At 34.8% G+C, this 23,773-nt stretch overlaps 1 protein-coding gene across 1 annotated transcript in view; it reads left to right on the plus strand.

Moving 5' to 3' along the window:
- The first annotated feature begins 473 nt into the window (after nt 1-473).
- MDN1 (midasin AAA ATPase 1) overlaps nt 474-23,773 on the plus strand; it is a 170,314-nt gene continuing 147,014 nt past the window's right edge. The window contains 7 exon segments of the mRNA XM_074310297.1: nt 474-924; nt 17,289-17,515; nt 20,305-20,529; nt 21,499-21,606; nt 21,732-21,924; nt 23,187-23,399; nt 23,566-23,697. Of these exon segments, the coding sequence (XP_074166398.1) occupies nt 823-924; nt 17,289-17,515; nt 20,305-20,529; nt 21,499-21,606; nt 21,732-21,924; nt 23,187-23,399; nt 23,566-23,697 (1,200 nt within the window). The 5' untranslated portion in view covers nt 474-822.

Genomic DNA, 23,773 nt, shown 5'->3' on the forward strand with positions numbered 1-23,773 from the left:
AGACACGTGAATCCCGATCTTCCAGCCTCTGGGAGAAGGAAGAAGGCAGATCTCGGAGTCTTTTCACCACCGAGGACTAGAGATGAGGGAACTTGAACTTTTAATACCAGACGTGGTGGATGAAAGGGAAAGAGAGCACCTTGTGCTCTTTGGAAGAAAAGTTATCCGAAACTATTAGTAACTGAGATCTTCCTTCCTCAAGCCAGTTCTTGATTGAATGCTCTGTAGCGAATACGACATGTACTGACTAACGAAGATCTATGAGAGCTTTTACTGCTGAAGAGGGAAGCGGGGGGACTGAGATGTACCACCTGCAAATCAATGCTCGCAGGGAATGGGCCTAGGGTAGCTAGCAAAGACTACAAGTTCCAGCGTACACCGCACCTTCCGGAGTCGGCCCTCTTGGGCGGGGCTTGGGGGGAAACAAATCTTTGAGCTGCTTAGAGAGCTCTGTCCAGCATCCTCGTGTAGTTGTGCTCAGGACCAGCTTTTGTGCCCATCTTCCCAGGCCTATAAGTACGGCCTTTTGGTAGCCCAAAGTTCACCTTTCCGCCCCTCCCCCATGCCGCCTTGGAAGGTGACGGTACCGCTATCCTCTCACGTCGCCGTCGCTGGCGGATGACGCAGGGGGCCTCGTGCTCATCCCACGTGTGCGGCTGCCCAGGAGCCGCGGCGGCCGCTTTCCTTGGGGGCGGTGGCAGTAGCGGTGCCATAGGAATAGTGCGCACGTTGCGGCTGGGAGCCTGAGGCATCGCGTCAGGCGGAGGGCAGCGGGCTGTGAGAGCCCTAACCGGGAGTGGGTGGGAAGCGGGTGCTGAAGACATGGAGCACCTGCAGCTGGATCTGGCGGCTGCCCCGCTGCGAATCCTTGCCGCCAGGAATGAAAAGAGCCGCAGCGAGCTTGGCAGGTTCCTGACGAAGCAGGTGAGTTTCCCGTCACCAGCCCCCGAGGCCCGGAGGTAGGGATGCCGGGGGTCTAGGCGAGGAGAGGCCCTGACGAGCCGCCGCTCCTTTCAGCCCCAATACGCCTCGGAAACGCGGCGGGAGGGAGTGAGGGGTGCGGTGTGAAGGAAAGGATGGAGAGGGAGCGGTGTAGACCCGCTCTCCCTCACCTGGCATCCTGGCTTGCGGGTATCGGGGTTGTTTATCTCTTTGTGTGTGTGTGTAAGTGTGTGTGAGTGTGTGTGAGTTGGGGGGGCCGCATCATGTTCTTTAAGGCGGGGCGTTTTTGATTCTTCTGATCTCCGTCATGTATCCCTTCTGCGTGGTCTTTGCAAATAAACGTAAATCTGACTTGTTTTCTGAAATAGAGGTTGAGGGCTCCCAGCCTTGAAGGATGCTATATTCTCCAAATACGTTTTTTTCTAAGGGGTGGTGATTGATTTCTGCCCATTTTCTTCCTTTCCTCCACGCTGTCTGCGCCTCCTTTTCAGTTTACGAAGATGTAACCATACTGGTTCCCTGTTACCTAATCCAGAGGAGGACTCAAAAATGTATATACGTGTGTGTGAGTGTGAGTGTGAGGGAGAGAGAAACCTATACTCAAAGCGCTCTCAGCCTGGTTGTTGAGATGATATGATTCTAGGATCTTGTAAAGTGCAATCGGTGCTCCTAGTGTGATGCAGACAATAAGCTTCGCAGGAGTCGAGCTGCGTGGGCTGGAGCGCTGAACTCTGCCTTTCTGGAGCGACGTGATTTTGAGAGACGGGAACATGAATCAGCCTTGTGAGATGCGGTGGGAATGGAAGAGGGTACATTCCCTGCCTTTCTAGAGCATACCGGCTAATGGGGGGCGGGGCACTGCCCCGATCTGATAACCAGGGAGGATATGTACAAAGGAGAAATCCACAAGTACTGATTAAAAGATTATGTAAAAATGAAATATGTAAAACACAAATTTTATTTTAATTTGATTAGGAGATTACTTTAATGGGTTTAGAGGAAGAGATGACACCACAATTGGACCCCAGAAAGGAGAGATCTCTATAGAGGGAGATGGGATGGATGCTGGGGAAAGGAGTCTAACCTAGGTGTAATGATGGCTTGTGAAATGGAGATTTATCGTCTTCCATTTGAAGATTGAGAGCAGTCCAGGTTGTTTGGAGCATGCAGTATGAGAAGAGGATTATTAGAAGAGGCTAAAAGAAAGGGTTATTTGAAGCCAGATCGAGGAGGGCTTAGAGTGCCACATTGAGTTTTTTTAAAATGTTAGTGAATAATGGAGATTTTTGGTTGCATGCAGTGATTCTAAGGATAATTCATTTTAGGGAGATTATTTTGGCATAGATTTAAAGGATAAAGAGGATAAATAGCTAGGAGGCTATTCTAATAGTTTTACTGAGAATATTTAAGGTCTTCCCTTAGTGTGGTTATATAGTGGACAGATGTGTTAGATCTAGATTCATATCCTCTTGTTCTCATTATAGTTTGGAAGTGCTTGCATTCTTGAAGGCTGTTTCATCAGATATGAAGCCCTAGCAGTTCTTGTCAAGATGGAAATAATGGACATGGTGATGAGTTCTGTATTATTGGTAGGACAGTCTAGCTGAATTCAGAGAGGCTCATCTTTAAAAGGCTGCTCCACAACTGGTAGTGATTTTTGTCGTTAATAATAGCTCATGAAATCATCAACCAAATTGTGGATTTGTTTATATTCTTTATTGACTGAAATAGTATGTATCCATATCAATATTTGGGAAAAAATTATTGAAGAAGAATTAATAGAACAAGGCAACTGATTGATTAGATGTGTGAAGTAAGGGAAAATAAAAGGATGATGGTTCTATTAGAGATTAGTCAGAGGTTTTGGAGTGAAGAAAATAACTTCATTGTGATCATGTTGAGGTTGAGGTATTTGGCAATGGAAAGAGACTGGAGGTAATGTGGAACATTTGGGGGTGAAGATAAATAATTGAGAGTTATTTGTGTAGGGAGCATAATGAAGCCTGGAAGGTGGATGAACTGACCACTGGCTTAATTGGCTAAAAAATGAACCTAGTAGGCACTCCCACTTTTAAGGTTTGGGTGGTTGATGTCTGACTGCTCTGGGAGGAGGGATGTTTAACAATGTTGAATAAGGTCTTGGAGGATGAAGACCAAAAAGTCCTTTAGCTCTTGGAATCTGAATTAGCATTTGTATAGTCTCCCAATCACAAATGAGTTGTCACTTTTTTTTTTTTTTTTTTTTAGTAGAGGAAATTGTATCTTTTTTTTTTTTTTTTGAGATGTAATCAATTCGGATGTTTTCAAGTACAAGCCTTTGGGATTCCCAAGTTTAATATTAGGTAAGCTGTGCTAGGCTGTCTTCTTAAAGATAAGTACTTTGGAGAAAGAGGTGTTCTAGAATAGTCATATACTATGTGGGAATATAATCATGGGAGTAGAAGCTAGATTGCTGGGGTTTCAGGAGTCAGGAGTAAGAGAAGAGATGGAGGCAGTGAATAATAGCATCTTTTTTTTTTTTTTCTCTTTAAGTTTGGCAGTGAATGCCATAACAAAGAAAAAGAAAATTATAATAGGGTCAAGGAAAAGCTTTTTAGATTTGGGGAATCCTGAGTAATTTTGCTGCTAAGGAGTGAGTGTATGATGATGGAAGAGGAGCTAAGAGGAGATTGATTTTTCCATGACTTGCCCAATAAGAACAGTAACCTCATCTTTTGAGACTGAAATGAAAGATAATAGGGTGTGTAAAGAAATTGAGGAGTTTATAGTAGAGGAAGGGATTCTCATGTTGGCATCTATTATTACAGCTCAAATAGGAGGCAAGATATTGATGGGTGGAGAATTAAGAAAAGGACATTTGTAATTGCTATTAGAATAACTCATATCAATTCACATCTAGGGCTCTTTATTTTATTTTATTGCTGAGGCAGTTGGGGTTAAGTGACTTGCCTAGGGTCACACGGCTAGGATGTTTTAAGTGCCTGAGATAAGATTTGAACTCTAACCTCTTAGTGCTCTAACCACCTAGCCACCTAGCTGCCCCATAGGGCTCTTGATTTTTATTTTTATTTATTTTTTAATTTTAAGTTTTAAAAACAATAGTAGCTTTTTCAAAATACATGCAAAGATTGTTTTCAGCATTCGTCCTTACAAAATCTTGTATTCCAAATTTTTCTCCCTCCTCCTCCCCCTCTCCCTCCGAACAATAAATTCCATATAGATTAAACATGTGCAATTCTTCTAAACATATATGCACATTTATCATGTTGCACAAGAAAAATCAGATTAAAAGGGAAAAATATGAGCAAAAAAACCAAGCAAACAACAGCGAAGTTGAAAATGCTGAGCTTTGATCTACCTTTAGTCTCTATAGTTCTCTCTGGATGCACATGACTTTTTCCATCATAAGTCTATTGAAATCATAGAACTCTTTAAATAGAGGCATTGTGGCAAAAAAAGCTAGAAAGCTGGCTTTGTAGCAAGAAAGACTGGGGTTCAAATTCTGCCTGTGATGTTTACTGTGTATGTGACCCTCAACAAGCTATTTAACTTCTCAAAACTGTGAGTCCTGTAACTAAATGTGGGAGTCATGAAATTATGTCTTAATGTTAATAAATGTTTGATTTTTTTTTTTTTTTGCTGAGGCAATTGGGGTTAAGTGACTTTCCCAGGGCCGGTCACACAGCTATAATGTTTGATTTGTATACCTCTTTTTTGTACCTATATATCTGGAGTTGTAAACATAAAGCTGTTGTGAGAAGTGCTGCTTTAAGTAATTGAAGAGAGTTGAGTTACAGAAAAGATGCTAAAACAATTAGTAGAGGGAGTGTCTTCATCCTGGAGTTCTCTATATCAATGAAATCATAAGTCCTGCCCCTATCCTTAAAGTTTAGAAAGTTAAAAGAATAAAATAATCCCCATATTAGAGTCCAGTTGAGGTTAGACAGCATAAATGGCTAACATGAAATGCATTTCTAAGTATAGACTGGGCTTTATGACATTAAATTTGAGGAGTCAGAAATGATTGGGAAAATGGTGAGAAATGTCATTAGCAGAAAAGTGAATTTCTCCCTCTAATGTAATAGTTATTATCTGTATAGTTTCTGTGACTATTAATCATGTATTGCTTTGTGATAGCTATTCTATTATTGTCTTGAACTCTTAAATCTTATTTAACTTTGTGTTTGATTTGTCTTCTCAATTAGATGAATTGTTTCCATGTATAAAATAGTTCTCAGTACCCTGTGCACAGAAGGGGCCTACTAATTTATTGATTTGAACAATTTTGTCACAAGTTAAATAATGTCATTATTAAGGCTTATATGTATCTTTTAAATACACTGGAAATCATCAGCTCAGTACAGTTTTTCCCTTAGCTTTTATTAAGCACAATTTCGTTTTGCTGTGGATACATATAGAACTAGGGCATATCTGTGTAGCACATGTTGGTATATAAAAAAGATTTGTATGACTACTTTTAGTGTTCTCAATACACAGTGGTTTTCATATTGATGGAAGCTATAAGTTGGATCTCTATCGACTTGCTCCTAAAAAGCAATTCCATTAAGCCTTCTTTAAAAAAAAAATAAAATCAGTCAAGCCTAAGGGGAGATAAAGAGATCTTAGAAAAATAGATTTAACCATTACTATTCATGTTTACTAATGGAAAGTGGAGAGTTCTTAATTGAATATAAACAAGAAAGCAAATTGCCGTTTTGCTCTCTGTTAGATTAATTTCTTTTAATGAATAAAAGATTTTAAGCCTGGGTTTACTGCTATACAGTTTTCTGTATTGAAATATTTTATCTGAAACCTGCTACCCATCTTCTGACAGTAGTGATGGGTTCAAGATACAAAATAAGACATGTTTTTGGATGTGACCAACTTTGAGGGGATTGTTTTGCTTTAATATGTATACTTGTTGTATTGATTTGTTTTTTAAATTTTTTTTATTAGGTAGGTAAGATGAGAGGGAAAAAAATTACTTCTTAATTGAGAGAAGGAATAGTTAAAATTCATCCTGGAGCAGAATAAAATCTGGAAGGAAAATTCAACCCCAAGAGCCCTGTTAAATAAAGGGCACCATGTGAGTGCATATGAACTCATCTGTCAGTTGAGTTTAGTTCAAGAAGCAACATGTTAATGATGAAATAATGTAGTTTTATGCATATAATTTCAACTCAATCATAAGTCATAAGAGACGGTTCCATGTCACAGCTAAAGAAAGAATTTGTTTATGACTACAGAAGGTTGCTCCTTTCAAATGAAGCTAGAAGGTCTATGGGTTCCCCTCTCTCTTTTTTCCCATAGATTGTCAGGAGTAAACCTGACTCCTAGAAGTTCTTTGTTTCTTTTCATAGGAGATAGGTGGTTAGCAATCATAGAGTTACAATACCACAGATTTAGAGCTGGAAAGGATCTCAGAGAGCATACCCAAGTCCTGATCAAATCTATATTGTTATCACACCAGCTGATTATTTGTTTTATTTGTAATCCTCCCCTCTCCCTATCCTCCCAGTTGAACTACTGAAAGGCTGGAGGACACAGTCTTTATGTTTTATTTAATCTTTGTATCTTCCCTCAGACCTTTGCTAATAGATGTCTAATATTTGCCTAATTAAATAGCATTTATTTGAAATTGAATTATAATCAAGCTGTAATTGTCAGAAGGCTTTAGAGTCTGCTTTATCTATTTGCTTCTATGACTGGATCATCCACCTTCAGATTCTTAGATTTATCCCAGTTTTAAAAATTCTTGCAGGCTCTATCAAGCTGGAAAAGCTTTAAAGTAGGGCCTGGTGTTTTCCTGTTAGCTAATGAGACCAGTCTTTATCTAGGCTTATCATTAGGCTGGCTATCAGGTAACTATAGCAACTTGCTATGGCCACTTGTAGCCATAGCAACATTTTTATATGTGCATCAGCTGTGGTGTCTGGCCTATCCCAATACAGTATAAATTTGGCCTCATCTTCAGTCACATATTCTTTAGAGTTCTTTCTTGTTTCTTGAAATTTATAGTTCAATAAAGTAATAGATTTAGAATTGAGAGTGATCATGGAGATTGTGTGGAACATCTTCATTTTACAGGCTAGGAACCTGAAGGCTAGAAAGGACAAATGATTTCCCTGGAGGTATCCAGGTAACAAGTAGCCTCAAGCAGAGATCCTCAGATTCTGGATGCAGCCTTTATTCCTTAAGAGAAGAAAAACAAACAGATGTTTATAAAATAACTGACTTGGGTTTGAAATATGACTGCCATTGGCTAACAAAAGTCAAGTCATTTAAGACAGTTCACATTAATAGTACATTCGAGGGTGTACAAAGCATTCTTTTTTCACTAGGCTCCTGTTAGCTATGTAATCCTGGTTATATTATCTTATCTTAAAGATAAGGAAGCTGCTTCTCAAAGAGCTCAAATGATTTGTTTTGGTTAGCTTTACCAAGCTGGCAAAGGGCTAGAGACAGGAATATAACTGAAAACTTTAGTGCAACTTTTGGCAAGGCATTGGTGAAAGAAAAGAAGAAAATGTTCTCACCTTCATGTACTTTGTAATCAGTAACTACTATTTTTTGTTTTACTCCAAGACCAATGCTTTTTTTACAGGAGCTAGATCAGTCTTTTTTTTCTCTTTTAAAATTTCTCAAAAATTTTGTTTTTCAATTAACAAGCATTTACTTTCTCTCTCACTTTCATGAAAAACAAAACCAAACCCTTATAATAAATGTGCATAATCAAGGAAAACAAATTCTCTCAAAGACCATGACCAGAAATTTATATTTTATTCTGTATCTAGTGTCCATCATCATCAGGGAGTGGTTAGCATGCTTCATCATTGATCTACTGGAGTCATGGTTCATCACTAAATTGATTAGTGTTCTTAAATCTTAAAAAATTATTTGCTTTTACATTGTTATTGTGTAAATTGTTCTCTTTTTTTTCTATTTCATTTCATTTTGCATTCATTTCTACAGGTATTTCCAGGTTTCTCTGTAACTAGCCCTTTCATATTTTCTTATACATAGTAATTTTTCCCCTTAATTCTATACTATTGCTCAGTTGATAGTCATCCTTTTAGTTTCTATTTTTTTTTTTTTTGTCAAAAAAGCAGCTATATACTTTTTTTTTTTTTTTTTTTTTTTAACATATGAGGCCTTGTCCTCTTTCTTTGATTTCTTTGGGTAGAAGGGTCTTGTTTTTCTGGGTCAAAAGGCATTTACTATTTTTTTCAATAATATTTTATTTTTCCAATTACATGTAAAGATAAGTTTTCAACATTTATTTTTGTAAGATCTCGAGTTCCAGATTTTTTCTCCTTTCTCCTCCCCAAGACAACAAGTGATATTGTAATTTATACATGTACAATAATTTAAAACATATTTCCATATTACATGTTATGAAAGAATATACTAGAACAAAAGGGAAAAATCATGAGAAAGAAAAAGCATACAAAAAATGAAAATAGTATACTTTGATCCATTCAGTTTCCATAATTCTCTCTCTGGGTGCAGATGAGATTTCCTTCCCAAGTATTGGAATTGTCTTGGATCATTATATGGCTAAGAGCTAAGTATCATTGATCATTACATAATCTTGCTGTTATGTATTTTCCTGGTTCTGCTCACTTCACTCAGCATCAGTTTGTGCAAATCTTTCTAAGCTTTTCTAAAAATCATTTTGTTCATAATTTCTTACAGAACAGTAATATTCCTTTATATTTGTATACCAAACTTATTTAACCATTCCCTAATTGATGGGCATCCACTCAATTTCCAATTTCTTGTCACCACAAAAAGCTGCTACAAATATTTTTGCATCTATGGATCTCTTTTATGATCCTTTGAGTAATAGACCTCGTAGTGACCCTGCTAGATCAAAGACTATGCACAGTTTGATAGCCTGCATAGTTTGATAGTCCTTTGGATATAATTCTAACTTGTTCTCCAGAATGGCTGGATCAATTCACAACTCCAACAACAATGCATTATAGTGTCCCAGTGTTCCCACATTCCCTCCAGCAATTATCTTTTCTTGTCATCTTAGCCAACATGATAGTTATTAGGTGGTCCTTAGTTGTTTTAGTTTGCATTTCTCTAATCAACTCAGTGTTAGTTACTTTTTGGGGTATTATTCCAAAATTGCTTTCCAGAATGTCTGGACCAATTCTTAGTCCAGAATGTATCAATGCACCTGCTTTTCTTACAATTCTTCCAATAGTTGTAATTTTTCTTAATTTTTGCCAATTTGTAGAATCTCAGAGTTAATTTCATATGCATTTGTCTTTTGGCATTTTTCCCACATGAACTTTGGATTCTTTTGAAAACTGTCATTTATCAATTGGGGAATGGGGAATAATGTTTAATCTAACTACCTCACAGATTTGTTATGGGGGAAAAGAAAGAAGTTTGTAAGCTATAAAGTCCTTTAAATTGTAAAAAAAAAAAAAATTAGCATTATTATTGCTTTTGATAAAAGTGAGTGTGTTTTCAAGAACTTGGGTATTCAAGAAGTATTACTGCTGTCTTACACACTAGATTGACAGTGATGACCAGTGCTGACTTTGTGACATCTTAGGTTGTCTCCAGTTATTTCACGTGTAGTTGAAAGCATTGAGCATTACACATCAAATAAAGATTTATTTATATTGTGTGTTGCCTGTTTAGGAAAGGAAGAAAATTCATTATTGTCATACATTTTGGAAAGATTTTTTTCAACAAGGGTTGAAACAAGATTTTCTGAACTTAACTAGAATTGTCCTCAGAGGACTCGATAAGCTTAGACTCTAGCACAGTCTTTAAGAGCCCAGGGTTACGTCCAATCTTAGATGTGGGAAGGATGGCAAGAGGTCTTCAGGGAAGCTTATAAGAAGCTACTTTGGGAAGCAGTTTTTTCTGTTCTGTGTCCTTGCTTTTTTGCTTCATTTCTTTTTTTTCTCCCTACTTTGAGCCCCCAGTGTAATTCATTGGTTCTGGAAAATAAAGTTATAAGGTTACTTTAGCTTTTTTGGGGGGGAGGGGCAAATGGTAATGTTTCAACATACTCTTGTGAGTGGTAGCTTCTTAGGGAGTTTTCTCAGTTGAAGGTAAAAATGATTTCTTGGTATTCTTGAATAATATTTTCACTTTCAAAGTATTTTAACTTTTTTTAAATTTATTTTTAAAATTTTATAATTATAATTTTTTTTGACAGTATATATGCATGAGTAATTTTTTTTTTATAACATTATCCCTTGTATTCATTTTTCCAAATTTTCCCCTCTCTCCCTCTACTCCCTCCCCTAGATGACAGGCAATCCCATATATTTTACACGTGTTACAGTATAACCTAGATACAAAATATGTGTGTAAATACCATTTTCTTGTTGCACATTAAGTATTAGATTCCGAAGGTATAAGTAACCTGGGTAGATAGACAGTAGTGCTAACAATTTACATTCACTTCCCAGTGTTCCTTCTCTGGGTGTAGTTGTTTCTGTCCATCATTGATCAACTGGAAGTGAGTTGGATTTTCTTTATGTTGAAGATATCCACTTCTATCAGAATATATCTTCATACAGTATTGTTGTTGAAGTGTATAGCGATCTTCTGGTTCTGTTCATTTCACTCAGCATCAGTTCATGTAAGTCTTTCCAAACTTTTCTGAATTCATCCTGCTGGTCATTTCTTACAGAGCAATAATATTCTATAACTTTCATATACCATGATTTACCCAACCATTCTCCAGTTGATGGACATCCATTCATCTTCCAGTTTCTAGCCACAAAGTATTTGAACTTTATGATCAATATATGGATCAGTCTTACTTGACTATATACTTGTTATGTGGGGGTTGGGGAAAGACAGAATAATGATAATGGTGCCCCAAAAAAAAAAAAAAAAAAAAAGGAAAAGAAAGGAACCTCTGAATCATTTAGCAAAATACATAGTAGAGAACAGAATAAAATTCATAGAGACACAGAAACAGGATATATTTGATACTTGGATTTATTGCCTACTTTTTTTTTTTTAAAGAAGTTATATGAAATAGATTCTCAGTATCAAAGTTAACTTTTTCTCTTCTTTAGATGAAAATGTTCATATTTCTGGGTATGTGTCAAAGTCAAAATAAAAAACAAAAAGGAAAATTATTTTAAAAGTATCTATTTTTGTTGTAATGAATGGCCTTACTTGAATCTAGGTCATTTAATTCAGAGAATAAAGAAATTGTGAATTTTTTTTTTTGTAATAATGGAAATATTTTCCTTTTGAATCAGTAGTGCTTAATGAGACTTCATTGCTTATTTTAATCATGGTTGACATTTTACATATCTTGTTTGAGACTCAGAACAGAATAGTCCTGGGAAGAAGGTGCTTCATTTTGTTATTATCCCTATTTTGTATAGATGAGGAAATTGAGGCTTGAGACCATAAGCCTATAGTCACACTATTGAATTAATGATTAGATTTAGATTGAGATCCACAGGGCTCCAACTTTAGGACTCTGTTATAGCTATCGAATTAATTTTTTTTACTAAAATAACCATTTTTAGTTGCACTTAAATTGACAACAAATCAAAACAAATTATAGAAATTTAATGTGAGCAAAAAAAAAATTTAAACAGACCCTAACAATGATATTATTATGAATCATTCAGTCACTAAAGTGATTCAGGGTCCTTTTTGGGAATTGTCAACAAAACACTGTTTCTGGAAGATTCCATTTTAATGCTTTTAAGACATCTTTCCTTATGTTGCCTTTTGTTGATTATTCTGACTTATAATTCTTTGCTATCATGGATATGTATTTATACAAACTTTTTTTAATGATAGCTTTTTATTTTCAAAATATATGCAAAGATAGTTTTCAACATTGATGCCTCTGCAAAATGCTGCATTCCAAACTTTTCTCCCTCCCTTTCTCCTATCCCCTTCCCTAGACAGCAAGTAATACTATATAGGTTAAACATGTGCAATTCTTCTAAATGTATTTCCACATTTATTGTGCTGTACAAGAAAAATAAGATTAAAAAATTTAAAAAATATGAAAGGAAATAAGTAAGAAAACAAAAACAAGTAAAAATACTATGTTGTAATTCACATTCAGTTCCCACAGTCTTCTTTCTAGATGAAGATAGTTCTCTTCATTACAAATTTATTGGAATTAACCTCAATCGCCTCATTGTTGAAAAGTTGAAATGTTCATCAGAGTTGAACATCACATAATCTTGTTGTGTACAATGTTCTCTTGGTTCTACTCGCTTCACTTAGCATCATGTGATGAGTTTCTAGGTTTCTAAGATGGCTTGGAAAGTGGGAAGGAAAGTTTCTGGCTAGGTAACTAGATTATTTTATATAGATGAGCAAGGTTAATCAGTTCTGAATAATTTATTTTAATAATTTCTTAAGTGTAACTTAATTGAAGAAAAAGAAAACAAGCATTTATTGGGTGCACATTTATTATGTATCAGACACTTTGCTAAAAAAGAGATTATAAAGAAAGAACTGGTTTCATTTCTTACTTTTTAATCAATAATGAAATAGAACCATTATTTCTCCTCCCTTCCCCAACATTCCTTTATCCCTCCCTCCATAGCCAATCTTTTGGAGCCTTTAAGCCTAGATGCCAAAAATACTTTCCATATTCATTCAAATTGCTTTGTTTTTATGAATCATCTTAGCTGAAAGCCTTAAAATTAATCCTAAGAGACAAGGAAGCTAAAATTCAGAAAAGGATATCAAATGTTAGAAGTATTGAATTCTGATTATCATTTGGACTTTTATACTGCTGAATGATTTTTTTTAGCTTTTTATTTTCAAAATATATGCAAAGATAGTTTTTAGCTTTCACCTTTGCAAAACCCTGTTCCAGATTTTTTCTCCTTCCCTTTTCACCCTCTCCCTTAGGCAGCAAGTAATCCAATATGTTAAACATGTACAATTCTTCAATATATATTTCTACAATTATCCATGTCGCATAACAAAAATTAGATCAAAAAGAAAAAATGAGAAAGAAAACAAAAAACAAGCAAACAACAACAAAAAAGATGAAAAATGTTATGATCCATGTTCAGTCCTCACTCTCTTCTTTCTGGGAAGATGACTCTCTCCATCATAGGTTTATTGGAATTGGCCTGAATGACCTCATTGTTGAAGAGAGTCACATCTGTCATAATTGATCATCTAATCAACTTGTTGCCTTGTACAATGTTCTCTTGGGTGTTCTCATTTCACTTATCATCAGTTCATGTAACTCTCTCTCCAGGTTTTCTGAAATCATCTTGCTGATTGTTTCTTAAAGAATAATAACATTCCATAACATTAATACACTATAACTTATTCAGCCATTCTCCAAGTGATGGGTATCCACTCAGTTTCTAGTTTCTTGCCACTACAAAAAGGGCTGCTACAAACATTTTCACACATGTGGGTCCTTTCCCCTTTTTTTTTATGATCTCTTTGGGATATAGGCCCAGTAGAGACACTGCTGGATGTACAGTTTGATACCCCTTTGAATATAGTTCTATATTGCTCCCCAGAATGGCTAGATCCGTTCATAATTCCACTTATAATGTATTAGTGAACCAGTTTCCATACATCCCCTCCAATATTTGTCATTATCTTTTCCTGTCATCTTAGCCAATCTGAGAGATGTGTAGTGGTACTTCGGAGATATTTTAATTTGCATTTCTCTGATCAATAGTGATTTAGAACATTTTTTTATATGACTAGAAATAGTTTTAATTTCATCTGAAAATTATTCCTATCCTTTGGTCATTTATCAATTGGAGAATGGCTTGTATTATAAATTTGAATCAATTTTCTATATTTTTTTTAAATGAGGCCTTTATCAGAACCTTTGGATGTAAAATTTTTTTTCAAATAACCCCAGAAGCTGGGGTGTTTGAACACTAGATTACTGTATTCATTGACTACTGTGTCTTGTGAATTTAACCTATTCCACTGATTAACTACTTTTTCTTAGCCAGTACTAAATGGTTTTGATGAATGCTGCTTTTAGTTTTAGGTCTGGTATAGCTAGGCCTCCTTCATTTGTATTTTTCATTAATTCTCTTGATAATGAATTTTTTTTTTTTAATAAGCCTCTATATCTCCAGCTTCTTTTGTAAAAATGGAAGAAAAATAGCAATAATGCACAATACTGCTGTGAACTATATTTTGTAGAACTTTATTTTTTTATTTTATTTTATTTTATAATTATAATTTTTTTTGACAGTATATATGCATGAGTAATTTTTTAAATTAATATTATCCCTTGTATTCATTTTTCCAAATTATCCCTTCCCTCTCTCTACTCCCTCCCCTAGATGACAGGCAATCCCATCCATACATTTTACATGTGTTATTTTGTAGAACTTTAAACAGAGTTTATAATCTATTATTTTTGAGGCAAGAGTGATATTTTAAAGAAAAAAAACAGTATTTGAATTTGATTTGAGTTCAATTTTCATTTTTGTTTTCATTTATGTTGTCCTTGCTTAGGCATTTCTAATTCTGCTTTTTTTCCACTGCAGAGGTTTTTACATGTTTCAAAAGATGATGTTTTCCCATCCCTTTGATTCTAAAATATAGATTTCAAAACTTGATGATGTACCTGTTGCATGTGATTGCCATCTATTTTTCTGGGATGGTCCTGATTTAGTCTCAAGTTATCTTTAATGAGTTTCTGCAAAAGGAACATCCTTTATTAAGTCATATGTTATGATTTTTTTTTCATTGTTCTTATATATTACTAAAAAAAATGTATAATTAATGAAATCTGAATTGTATAATGATGAAATCCGAAAAACTCTCCAGCCCATCGCTTACAGAGGAGAAACACACTTATCTCCTCAGGTATCACATTCCACTTTTATATGGACCTTATACTTAGGACTTTAGGTTTTTTGCATTATGCAAAAAAAGGTATCTTTCAGGTTGGATTACCTCTGATAAATCTCAAAACTCCTCTAATGACCTCCAAACTTTTCTCCCAGAAACAATAAATCCATTCTTTTTAATAACAATGTTCTACCAGTGTAATATAACAACTAGCATGGGGCACTACTGTTGTATCTGAGGAATTAAAAATGAGCATAACTCAGGGGTCATAAGTAGATATAATAAATTCCTATGAATAAGAACCCCAAACATAGGCTATAGATACATGATTAAAAAAGAGAAGCTAAATGCTGCTTACATGGTAAGGGAAAAACCTGGTTGACAACCTGGATCTTGGGTTTTACTGGTATTCTTTTGATGTTAGGAGAAAGGAGAAAGAAATCCTCATGTAGTAGATCTCCACCCTCTATCTGCAGTAAAAGATTAATGAGAAAGTATGGACAAAAGAATTTTACAAAAATATTTTTTAAGTTCCATTATTAGAGGAACCATCTATAATCAATGATGTCAGAATCTTCTCTTATAGCTGAACATTCCCAATTCCTTTGAAGATGCCTTTTATAAAGTGTAATCCCTTTACCATTTTGCACCTTCCAGATCAATCCAGTTGAAATTTCCCCCCCAAAACAAATCTATTCTACAATAATTATGATAGATGCTCATCCTGCTATTACTTGCATACTTCTGGATGAGAAGAGCCTAAGTTGGCAGGAATGGTCTAGAATTTTAACATTGCCTCTTAACAACTGTGTCTCCTTGTCCCATTCTCCCATATAACTCGGGAGCTATAACCACTTAGAGAAATGTCAATAAAACCATATCTTATCTGGAGGTCTGTGTTTACTACTTCAGTGAACAGATTGATTATTCATTCTTAGAGGTTTTTGAATTTTAGCTTCAGTCAGAAGAAATCTCTGTAGGGAGAAATTGATTTGGAAATGTCAAATTGTGGATTAATCACCAAGGTGATGGTTCTGATCTAATGCCTACTTCAAGTCATATCAAATAAATCAATTTTGCTTCCTAGTTCATTGTACTTTCAAAAGAAAAATGTCAATCATAGCTAAAAGTGAAAAATTACAAAGATGAATTTAACACACAGACTTTGTCCATACTATATCACCTATCAGTCTACCAATCAACCAATAAGTACGTTTATGGAGTGACCTGGTATAGACCAGGTGCTTAAGATAAGTTTGAGTGAGTGAAATGAGTACTTGGCAGTTTGTCATCTGTATTACAAAAGTCATACTACATAAGATGTTGATCCTGATAAAGCTACCAATCTTGCCCCTAGCATTTCTAGATTACTTGATGTTTTCTTGAAATTTAACTATTTGAGCTTCTGTGATAGTCATATTATTTCAGGGACCTAAAGAGTTTAGAAATAAAATTCCATTCCAAATCCCACTTTAAAGAAGTATGACTCAAGACCTTTTAGAAAGTAGCTTTTTCTGGCAATGATCAATTCTTTACAGTTCCATATAGGATAGATTAATAATGTAAGCTTTATGAAGGCAAGAACTATTGTATTTATATCTTTTTATTCCCAGGGCCTGTCACAGTATCTGGTATATAAAAAATTATTTTTGAATTAATGTTAAGTAAATGGAGAACTCTTCTAAATTGATGTTATCTCTTTTTAAAAAAAGATATTTCTATTCTAAACTTAGCAAATAGCAATGTAATGATTCTTCAGAGTATAACAAAGAAGATTGAATATGAAACTTTAAATCTCTTTTATATATGCTTTGTTTTACTTCTAACCAAATAATAAATTCTTTCCATTAGGACACACTGTAATCTTTTATAACACAAGAACTTGATTTGTAACATTTGTATTAATAGTTGGAAAGAGGATAGATATTCTGTAATTAGCTATTTTGTGTTTCTTTCAGGTTGACATTAGGTAGCATTATTTTCTCCTATATTTTTATAGCTTAGGTACTCTAATTAGGTCTTTGAAGGAAAAAAAAGCATCTAAAATTAAAATTACCTATATAAGTTAAAGAATCCCCTTCAGAATGTAAGAGGAAAAGGGTAATAAGTTTTTGCTTCCTTCCTCTCTGCTTACCTCTCAGGAGATCAAAATGTGATATTGGGTAGGTTAATATTTTAGCCTCAGTTTGCCCTTTTGTGAAATAGGGGACATAAAAATATGCTATAACTTCATAGGATCATTGTGAGTAATGATGTTCCCTTTCAAGTGCAGTATAAGTTAATCTGCTTTTTTTTCACTTCAAAACTAGACAGATGATTTCTGTCAATAATGGAGATTAGTGTTAGAAAAATGTAATTTCAACAAGATAAGCAAGGCTCTATGTAAGACAATTTTATTAGTTTTCCTTAGCTGGATTCACTTTTGAAACTTGGAAAACAGTTTGCTTAATTTCTTTAGTCAGTGGAAGGTTGGCTTGGTGCAAACATGTTATTAAAACTAGGTGTTGTTTTTTTTTTCTCCTCTCACCTAGACATGGACTCAGCAAGATCGTCAATATATTCTTAGTACTTTATCACAACTTCTTCTGGATAAAGAATGTACTGTCGTTATTGGTCGTCAGCTTCGACCAATTGTCTTGGATTTGCTCGAAAGAAATAGGGAAGCCATCCGAGCTGGAGGTCAGATCAACCATGATCTACATGAAAGGCTGTGTGTGGCCATGAGTAAACTCATCAGTAGCCATCCTGATGTCCTTCCGTGAGTAATGTTTTTATTCTATGATTTTTTTCTGTGATCTTTAGACCCATTCCTTCTTGGATAGCAGAAGAATTTTCTTTAAAAAAAAAAAAAAAAAAAGATAGAATAAAGATACCAAAAAAAGTTTTGAGGAAAGAACTGACTATATAACATATAAAGATGGGTTATGTCCACCTCTCAAATCTAGAATTCTGAAGTTCTTTTCTTTATCTACCCCCTTCTCTCATAGCTTTTATCTTTTACCCGTATGCCTGCTGGACCTATTTTATTTTTATTGAGACTCTTAAAATATATACTTTGACTTGTGTGTTTCACTCCTTACTTCATATTATACTTATGTATTCCTTGGTAGAATAACTAGTTGAGAACAGAGACTTTAATGTTTTTTCTCTCTGTCTTCTCTATTATAAGTTCTATAAAGTCAGAAATTGTATCTTGTTTTGTCTTGCAGTACTTAGCAATAAGCCTTATCTGCAGCAATATTTAGTAAATATTTGTTGCATGAATATATATATATATATATATATATATATATATATATATATATATATATATATAATCAAGTTAAATATGTTATTGGATTTTTACATTTTATAATTATGCTTTGAGGAGCAGATGACTTGATCTGTGACATGACATAATATAAAATAAATGAGCAGCACTAGATGTTCTCAGAGGCTCAATGAAGTCTTTATTTCCATTCCCTCTACCTCTCAACCCCAATCTTATAATTGCAGTCTAACAACTTTGTAATTGCATTTTACTATTTTGCTTTCAGATTGACAGAAAACTATATTTTTTTTTATGAAAGGATGCAAAATTGAGCTTCACAGAATTGAGGAGCAAATGTATTTATGTAAAGATTTTTCAGCTTCTGGGATGAAAAAAATTGTTTCTGTGTAGCAGTATTATTAATATTTTTTATAAGAAGGATGTTTATTCATAAACACTATAAAACATCTCTTACCATTTTGACATACTTTTTCAATTTTTTTTTTAATGAGGGAATTAGGGGTAAGTGATTTGCCTAGAGTCACACAGTTAGTAAGGGTTAAGTATCTGAGGCTAGATTTGAACTTAGGCCCTCTGTCTCCAGGGCCAATACACAACCTATTGTGCCATTTAGCTACCCTTGTTTTGACATTTTTCTTGGGTCAGTTGAATAATAATTGAGAGGTCTGTCATGTTTAAGAAAGATCCTTATCTAGAGAAATTTGCCATAAAAGAGAAAGGGGAAAAAACTGGTCCTGTAGAGTGGAGACAGAGAAATTCATATAAAGGCAGAAATATTGTATGTAGTCTCTTAAAAGGAGGAATGTGTAATCTATAGAGATTAAAATAAGTGTGGTAATCTTACCAAATGTGCTTTAATAATTTATACTTACTTAAAGAATAATATAAATATATTTGATCATGTTGCTATTTCATTACTTTTGGCAGATACATTTCACATTGATGCTCTGTAAAAATGAAGTGCTGGTTCTAACATGAAACCTCATTGTTATTCAGTCTTTCCAGAAAGTAGAATTATTCTTTGGGATAGTGTAGAAATTTATTAAATTGTTTTTCAGTAGTTGCAGATTTTATGTTTGTGATAAATGAATGTGAAATTTCATCAACATTTTTTCTCTTATTTTCTCTTAAGTCATGTTCTGTTGAGTTTCAGTGAATCATAAGATTTAAAACTATTCCAGTATGTATGTTTTGCATGGTTGACATAGTTTTGATGGGAATGAGGCTTGTCATAATGAATTATTTTGAGTTTTAACAGGTGTCGTTACTTTCCATTCCAAATCCTCATTTCTAAGATAGATTTAAAAACAATAACATTTACATAGTGCTTAAGGTTTACAAAGTATTTTATAAATATTATGTCATTTGATTCTTACAGCAACCTGTGAGGTATATCCTATTATGATCTCAGTTTTGCAAATGAGGAAATGGACAGGTAGAGGTTAAAAGATCTTCACAGAGTCATACAGCTAAAAAGTATTTGTTATAAGATTTTAATTTGGGACTCCCTGACTCTGGATCAAGTGCTTTATCCTTTGTTCCACCTTACTGTCTTTAAGCAGGGTTTTCTTTGTTTTGCAATATCCTTATGTACCTTACTGTTCTTACCTTGATTTGTTGTAAAAATATCTTTGTATTGTATACATGTACCCATGCATGATATGTAAGTAATCTTATTACATGTGTTGTTTCAATATTGCATTTACTTGGCATTGTAGGATGCATAGTCCTTACAAAATAGATAAACTAAAACCATTTCTGTTGGGAAACAACTTAAATATACCATAATTTTCTCCCACCATGCAAAATTACAGTATAGATAACACTTTGAAGTATTATAATTTATTGATACTATTTTCTTCCTAAGTTCAAAAAATTAATTTGTAAATGTCCCTTGTGTCTATCCCAAGGAAATTGTGAGGACATTTTATACCCATTTTATAGATGAGTATTTGAAACAGAGCAATGATGTAAGTCATGTCTCTTTTCCTTCCTGGTTTGATGAGGTGTATTTCTTCCTTATTCTGTGCTAAGCACAAGCTATATGTATTACCAATCAATGGGAAATTGGATCTTCTATTCCCTGAAGATCTTCCTTTGGTCCCTGAAGAGTAAAGGTGATGTTGCTTATATATTTGATTTTAATACTCATCTCTTCTTTTTTGCTCTTTGCCCCATCGAATGTTGCTTTGTGTTTTGTTGCTTCTTTAGAGACCTGGATTTGGATATTGCTTTTAGTTTTTGGTAATGATATTTTTCTTGTATTCTCTTGAAAGGTTTGCCCTGAGATATTTTAAAGAAACCTTCCCAGTCTTTCAAAGACTCTTCTTGGAAAGTTCAGATGCCAATCCTGTTCGCTTTGGGCGTCGGCGGATGAAATTGCGGGACTTAATGGAAGCAGCCTTCAAGTTTTTACAGCAAAATCAGTCTGCATTTCGGGAGCTTTGGGACTGGAGTGTCTGTGTTCCACTTCTTAGGAGTCATGACACTTTAGTTCGCTGGTATGTAGATGTAATACCAGAGAAACTGAGGCGAGAAGAAAGTGTTTTTAATCTTTAATGTGGAGAGTTTAAGCTTGCTGACTGAAATGGAAATATACCTCCAAAGTATTCAGTCCAGAGCAACTGAGGCACACCATTTCTATAAGGTCTTTTTTAGCAAGCAAAATACAGAAGCAAGAGTGCAATTAGTCTTCAAAGTGAGGAGCTAACTTGGTTAACTCCAGGTTAAAAGTTGGAGATTGTGGCTCAGATCCTGATAGATAGAGGAGTAGGACCATTCTTGGATAGATAGGGGCTATAATGAGGGCATAACTGCAGGACACAAGATTGTTCTTGACAATAATTATATTCCCAAGGTAATTTTTAGACAAGGATGAAGTCAGAGAGGCAAACACTTAGAGATTGTTTTACTTTTCTATCTTTCATTATGTCGCAGTGCTATGGAAAGGGGAGTTGGAGCCTCAAGTTTTCTTTTTAACCTCAATTTTTCCAAGTCTAATTGCACAAATGAAAAAGGGGAGGGTGGGCCTGCTATCCAGGGCTGAACACAGACACTTACAGATTCCTACTTTTCCAAAACTGCTAGGAGATGGGAGCTAATAGATCATTTTTTTCACAGAACCTTTGGGTCATCTTGTCAGAATTTCAGTATGATGGAATTATTCTGAACTTGTTCTTTATATGAAATTCATCTGTCATTTTCTCAAGCCTAAGTAACTTATCAGGGGTGAAAGGGGTGGGGTAGGATTATAGGAAATACACATCAGGAGACCATCTTGGAATAATATATTTAGCTCCCTATACATGCAATCATAGGGAGATTGTGTCCCAATTTCTGTTTCCTAATCTTATAGAATTTTTCCAAGATTTATGTTTTGAAAGTATAGTTTAATTCTCATTATGGCAGATTTTTGTTTCCACTTAATTATGAAGTAAATTTTGAACACACAGTTTATTTTTTCTTTCCAGGTACACTGCAAATTGTCTTGCTTTGATTACTTCAATGAATGAAGAACACAAATTATCTTTTCTTAAGAAGATATTCAGCAGTGAAGAACTGATACATTACAGGCTTAAGTAAGTAAAAGTTGTAGGTTTTTTTTCTTGTTGACATCAGTATATTAATTCAGCTTTTTAGAGACATTATAAGCATAGTTATTTTTCCTTCAGAATAACTAATGGGGATCTTGATTTTTCCTTAGGCTGTTAGAAGAAGCACAACTGCAGGATGTAGAAAAAGCCTTGGTTCTGGTCACTCCAGACACTGCACTTTGGCAAAGGGAGAAAGAACGACAGTATACCCAAGGCCACATCATTTCTGGTGATCTTTCAGCCCATGTGACAGCAGTCTGTGGAGTGGTTCTTCCACGGCAGGATCCGACACCCACAGAGCAGGTAGGTAGAAATTGTGATTGTGATCTCTCTTATTAAAATACATGGCTTTCCTAAGACTGATATTAATTAGTCCTGCCCTTAACCAAGATTTGTATTCTATTCATACAAGCTAAAAAGACTTGTTATTATAATTTGGCAAATTGGAACTATCAGAAAAAGAAATACTCAGAAAAGGGATTAGAATTTTCTTACAACTAGCAATATGGAGAAATCAGTACAGTAAGTATTATCTGTAGTTTGCAGTGGTGATTTGTTGAAAGGCTACATGGTCAGATATCTAGAATCCTCAATGCTTTGCCCATGAGGATGTAATTGGACTATAATTGAACTCTGCTCTTTTGCCTTTAGTAGTTCCTCTTTATTTGATAATTATATGGTACCAGTTTTCCCCCAAGAGGATTTCAGACTCCTTGGATAAGTATTTGAAAAACCAGTTTCTGTTTAGATAGTTTACTTTTAAAAAAAGGGAAAATATAGGGAAGAATGATGAATTGGAAGTATCCTTGATACCACTTTGTATATGCAGTGAGAGGTTAACTGCTAAAAGGCCAGAGCACCTTAGTGTCTTGATCTGACATTATTGTTAACCATTTTATTTTCACTTAAGGGTTAGATTTGAGAAATTTTGTGTTGGAAATTAATTTATATGTTTTCCCAGCTTCTCCATCCCATAGGAGCACATTGTACCTTAAGTAGAGAAGTAAAAAGCTCAAAAGAAAAACATTGGGGGCAGAAACAAAAAAAAAATTAAGCTTCTAAACAAATAGAAAACTATGTAAATTAATTTTATTGATTAACTTTTGTCTCACTTCTCTTGGGTCATCATAACTTTATATTTGAAGGCATTTTGAGCCTCTGCTATTGTAGACTATATAAAGTATGCAGATATTTTCACATCTTTGTTTAGAAATAAACTAGCTAATAGTCTTTTGGGGAAGGCAATATTTTCTTTTTCGTTTTTAAAAATTAATTAATTTATTTAATTTTTACAAAAAATTTATGCATAGGTAATTTTTCAGCATTGACAATTGCAAAACCTGTTGTTCCAGATTTTCCCCTCCTTCCCCCCACCCTTTCCCCCAGATGGCAGGTTGACCAATACATGTTAAATATGTTAAAATATAAGTTAAATACTATATATATATATATATATATATATATATATATGTCCAAACAGTTATTTGAAAGCAATATTTTCTAAGTGATTTTTATATACTTGTGTTCTTCAGTGCTATAGTAACAAGCATTCTTTACTTGAACAGGAGATGACACCTCAGTCTTTTGTGCTCGTCGAGTCTGTCTCTAAAAATCTCCAGAGCCTGGCTTTGGCCGTCGCTTCTCAGAGTGCTGTGTTGCTAGAAGGACCAATAGGATGTGGCAAAACATCTTTAGTGGAGCATTTAGCTGCCATGACTGGAAGAAGGAAATCACCTCAGATTCTTAAAGTCCAGCTTGGAGATCAAACTGACAGCAAGGTAAGAAATGGCAAGTTTTGGGAGCCTAAAAACTACAAGTACCTAGGTTTTGATGTTTTGTGGTTCTCTGAGAATGTAAAGAGGTCAAATCATGCAAAAATTTTCCTTGCCGGTGATCCATGATGCTATATTGTAGTGTATGCTTAGTGCCATGTTCTCTTTGCAGATATTGTTGGGGATGTATCGCTGCACGGATGTTCCAGGAGAGTTTATTTGGCAGCCAGGGACTTTGACACAGGCTGTCACCAAGGGACACTGGATACTCCTGGAAGACATTGACTATGCTCCTTTAGATGTGGTATGTAGCCTCTGCAGGATTTTCTCTAGAGAAATCCTTTATTTTCATCAGCATTATTAATGCTTAACAAAATGAT

This window comes from Sminthopsis crassicaudata, chromosome 4 (genome assembly GCF_048593235.1).
Source record: "Sminthopsis crassicaudata isolate SCR6 chromosome 4, ASM4859323v1, whole genome shotgun sequence".
Classification (NCBI taxonomy): domain Eukaryota; kingdom Metazoa; phylum Chordata; class Mammalia; order Dasyuromorphia; family Dasyuridae; genus Sminthopsis; species Sminthopsis crassicaudata.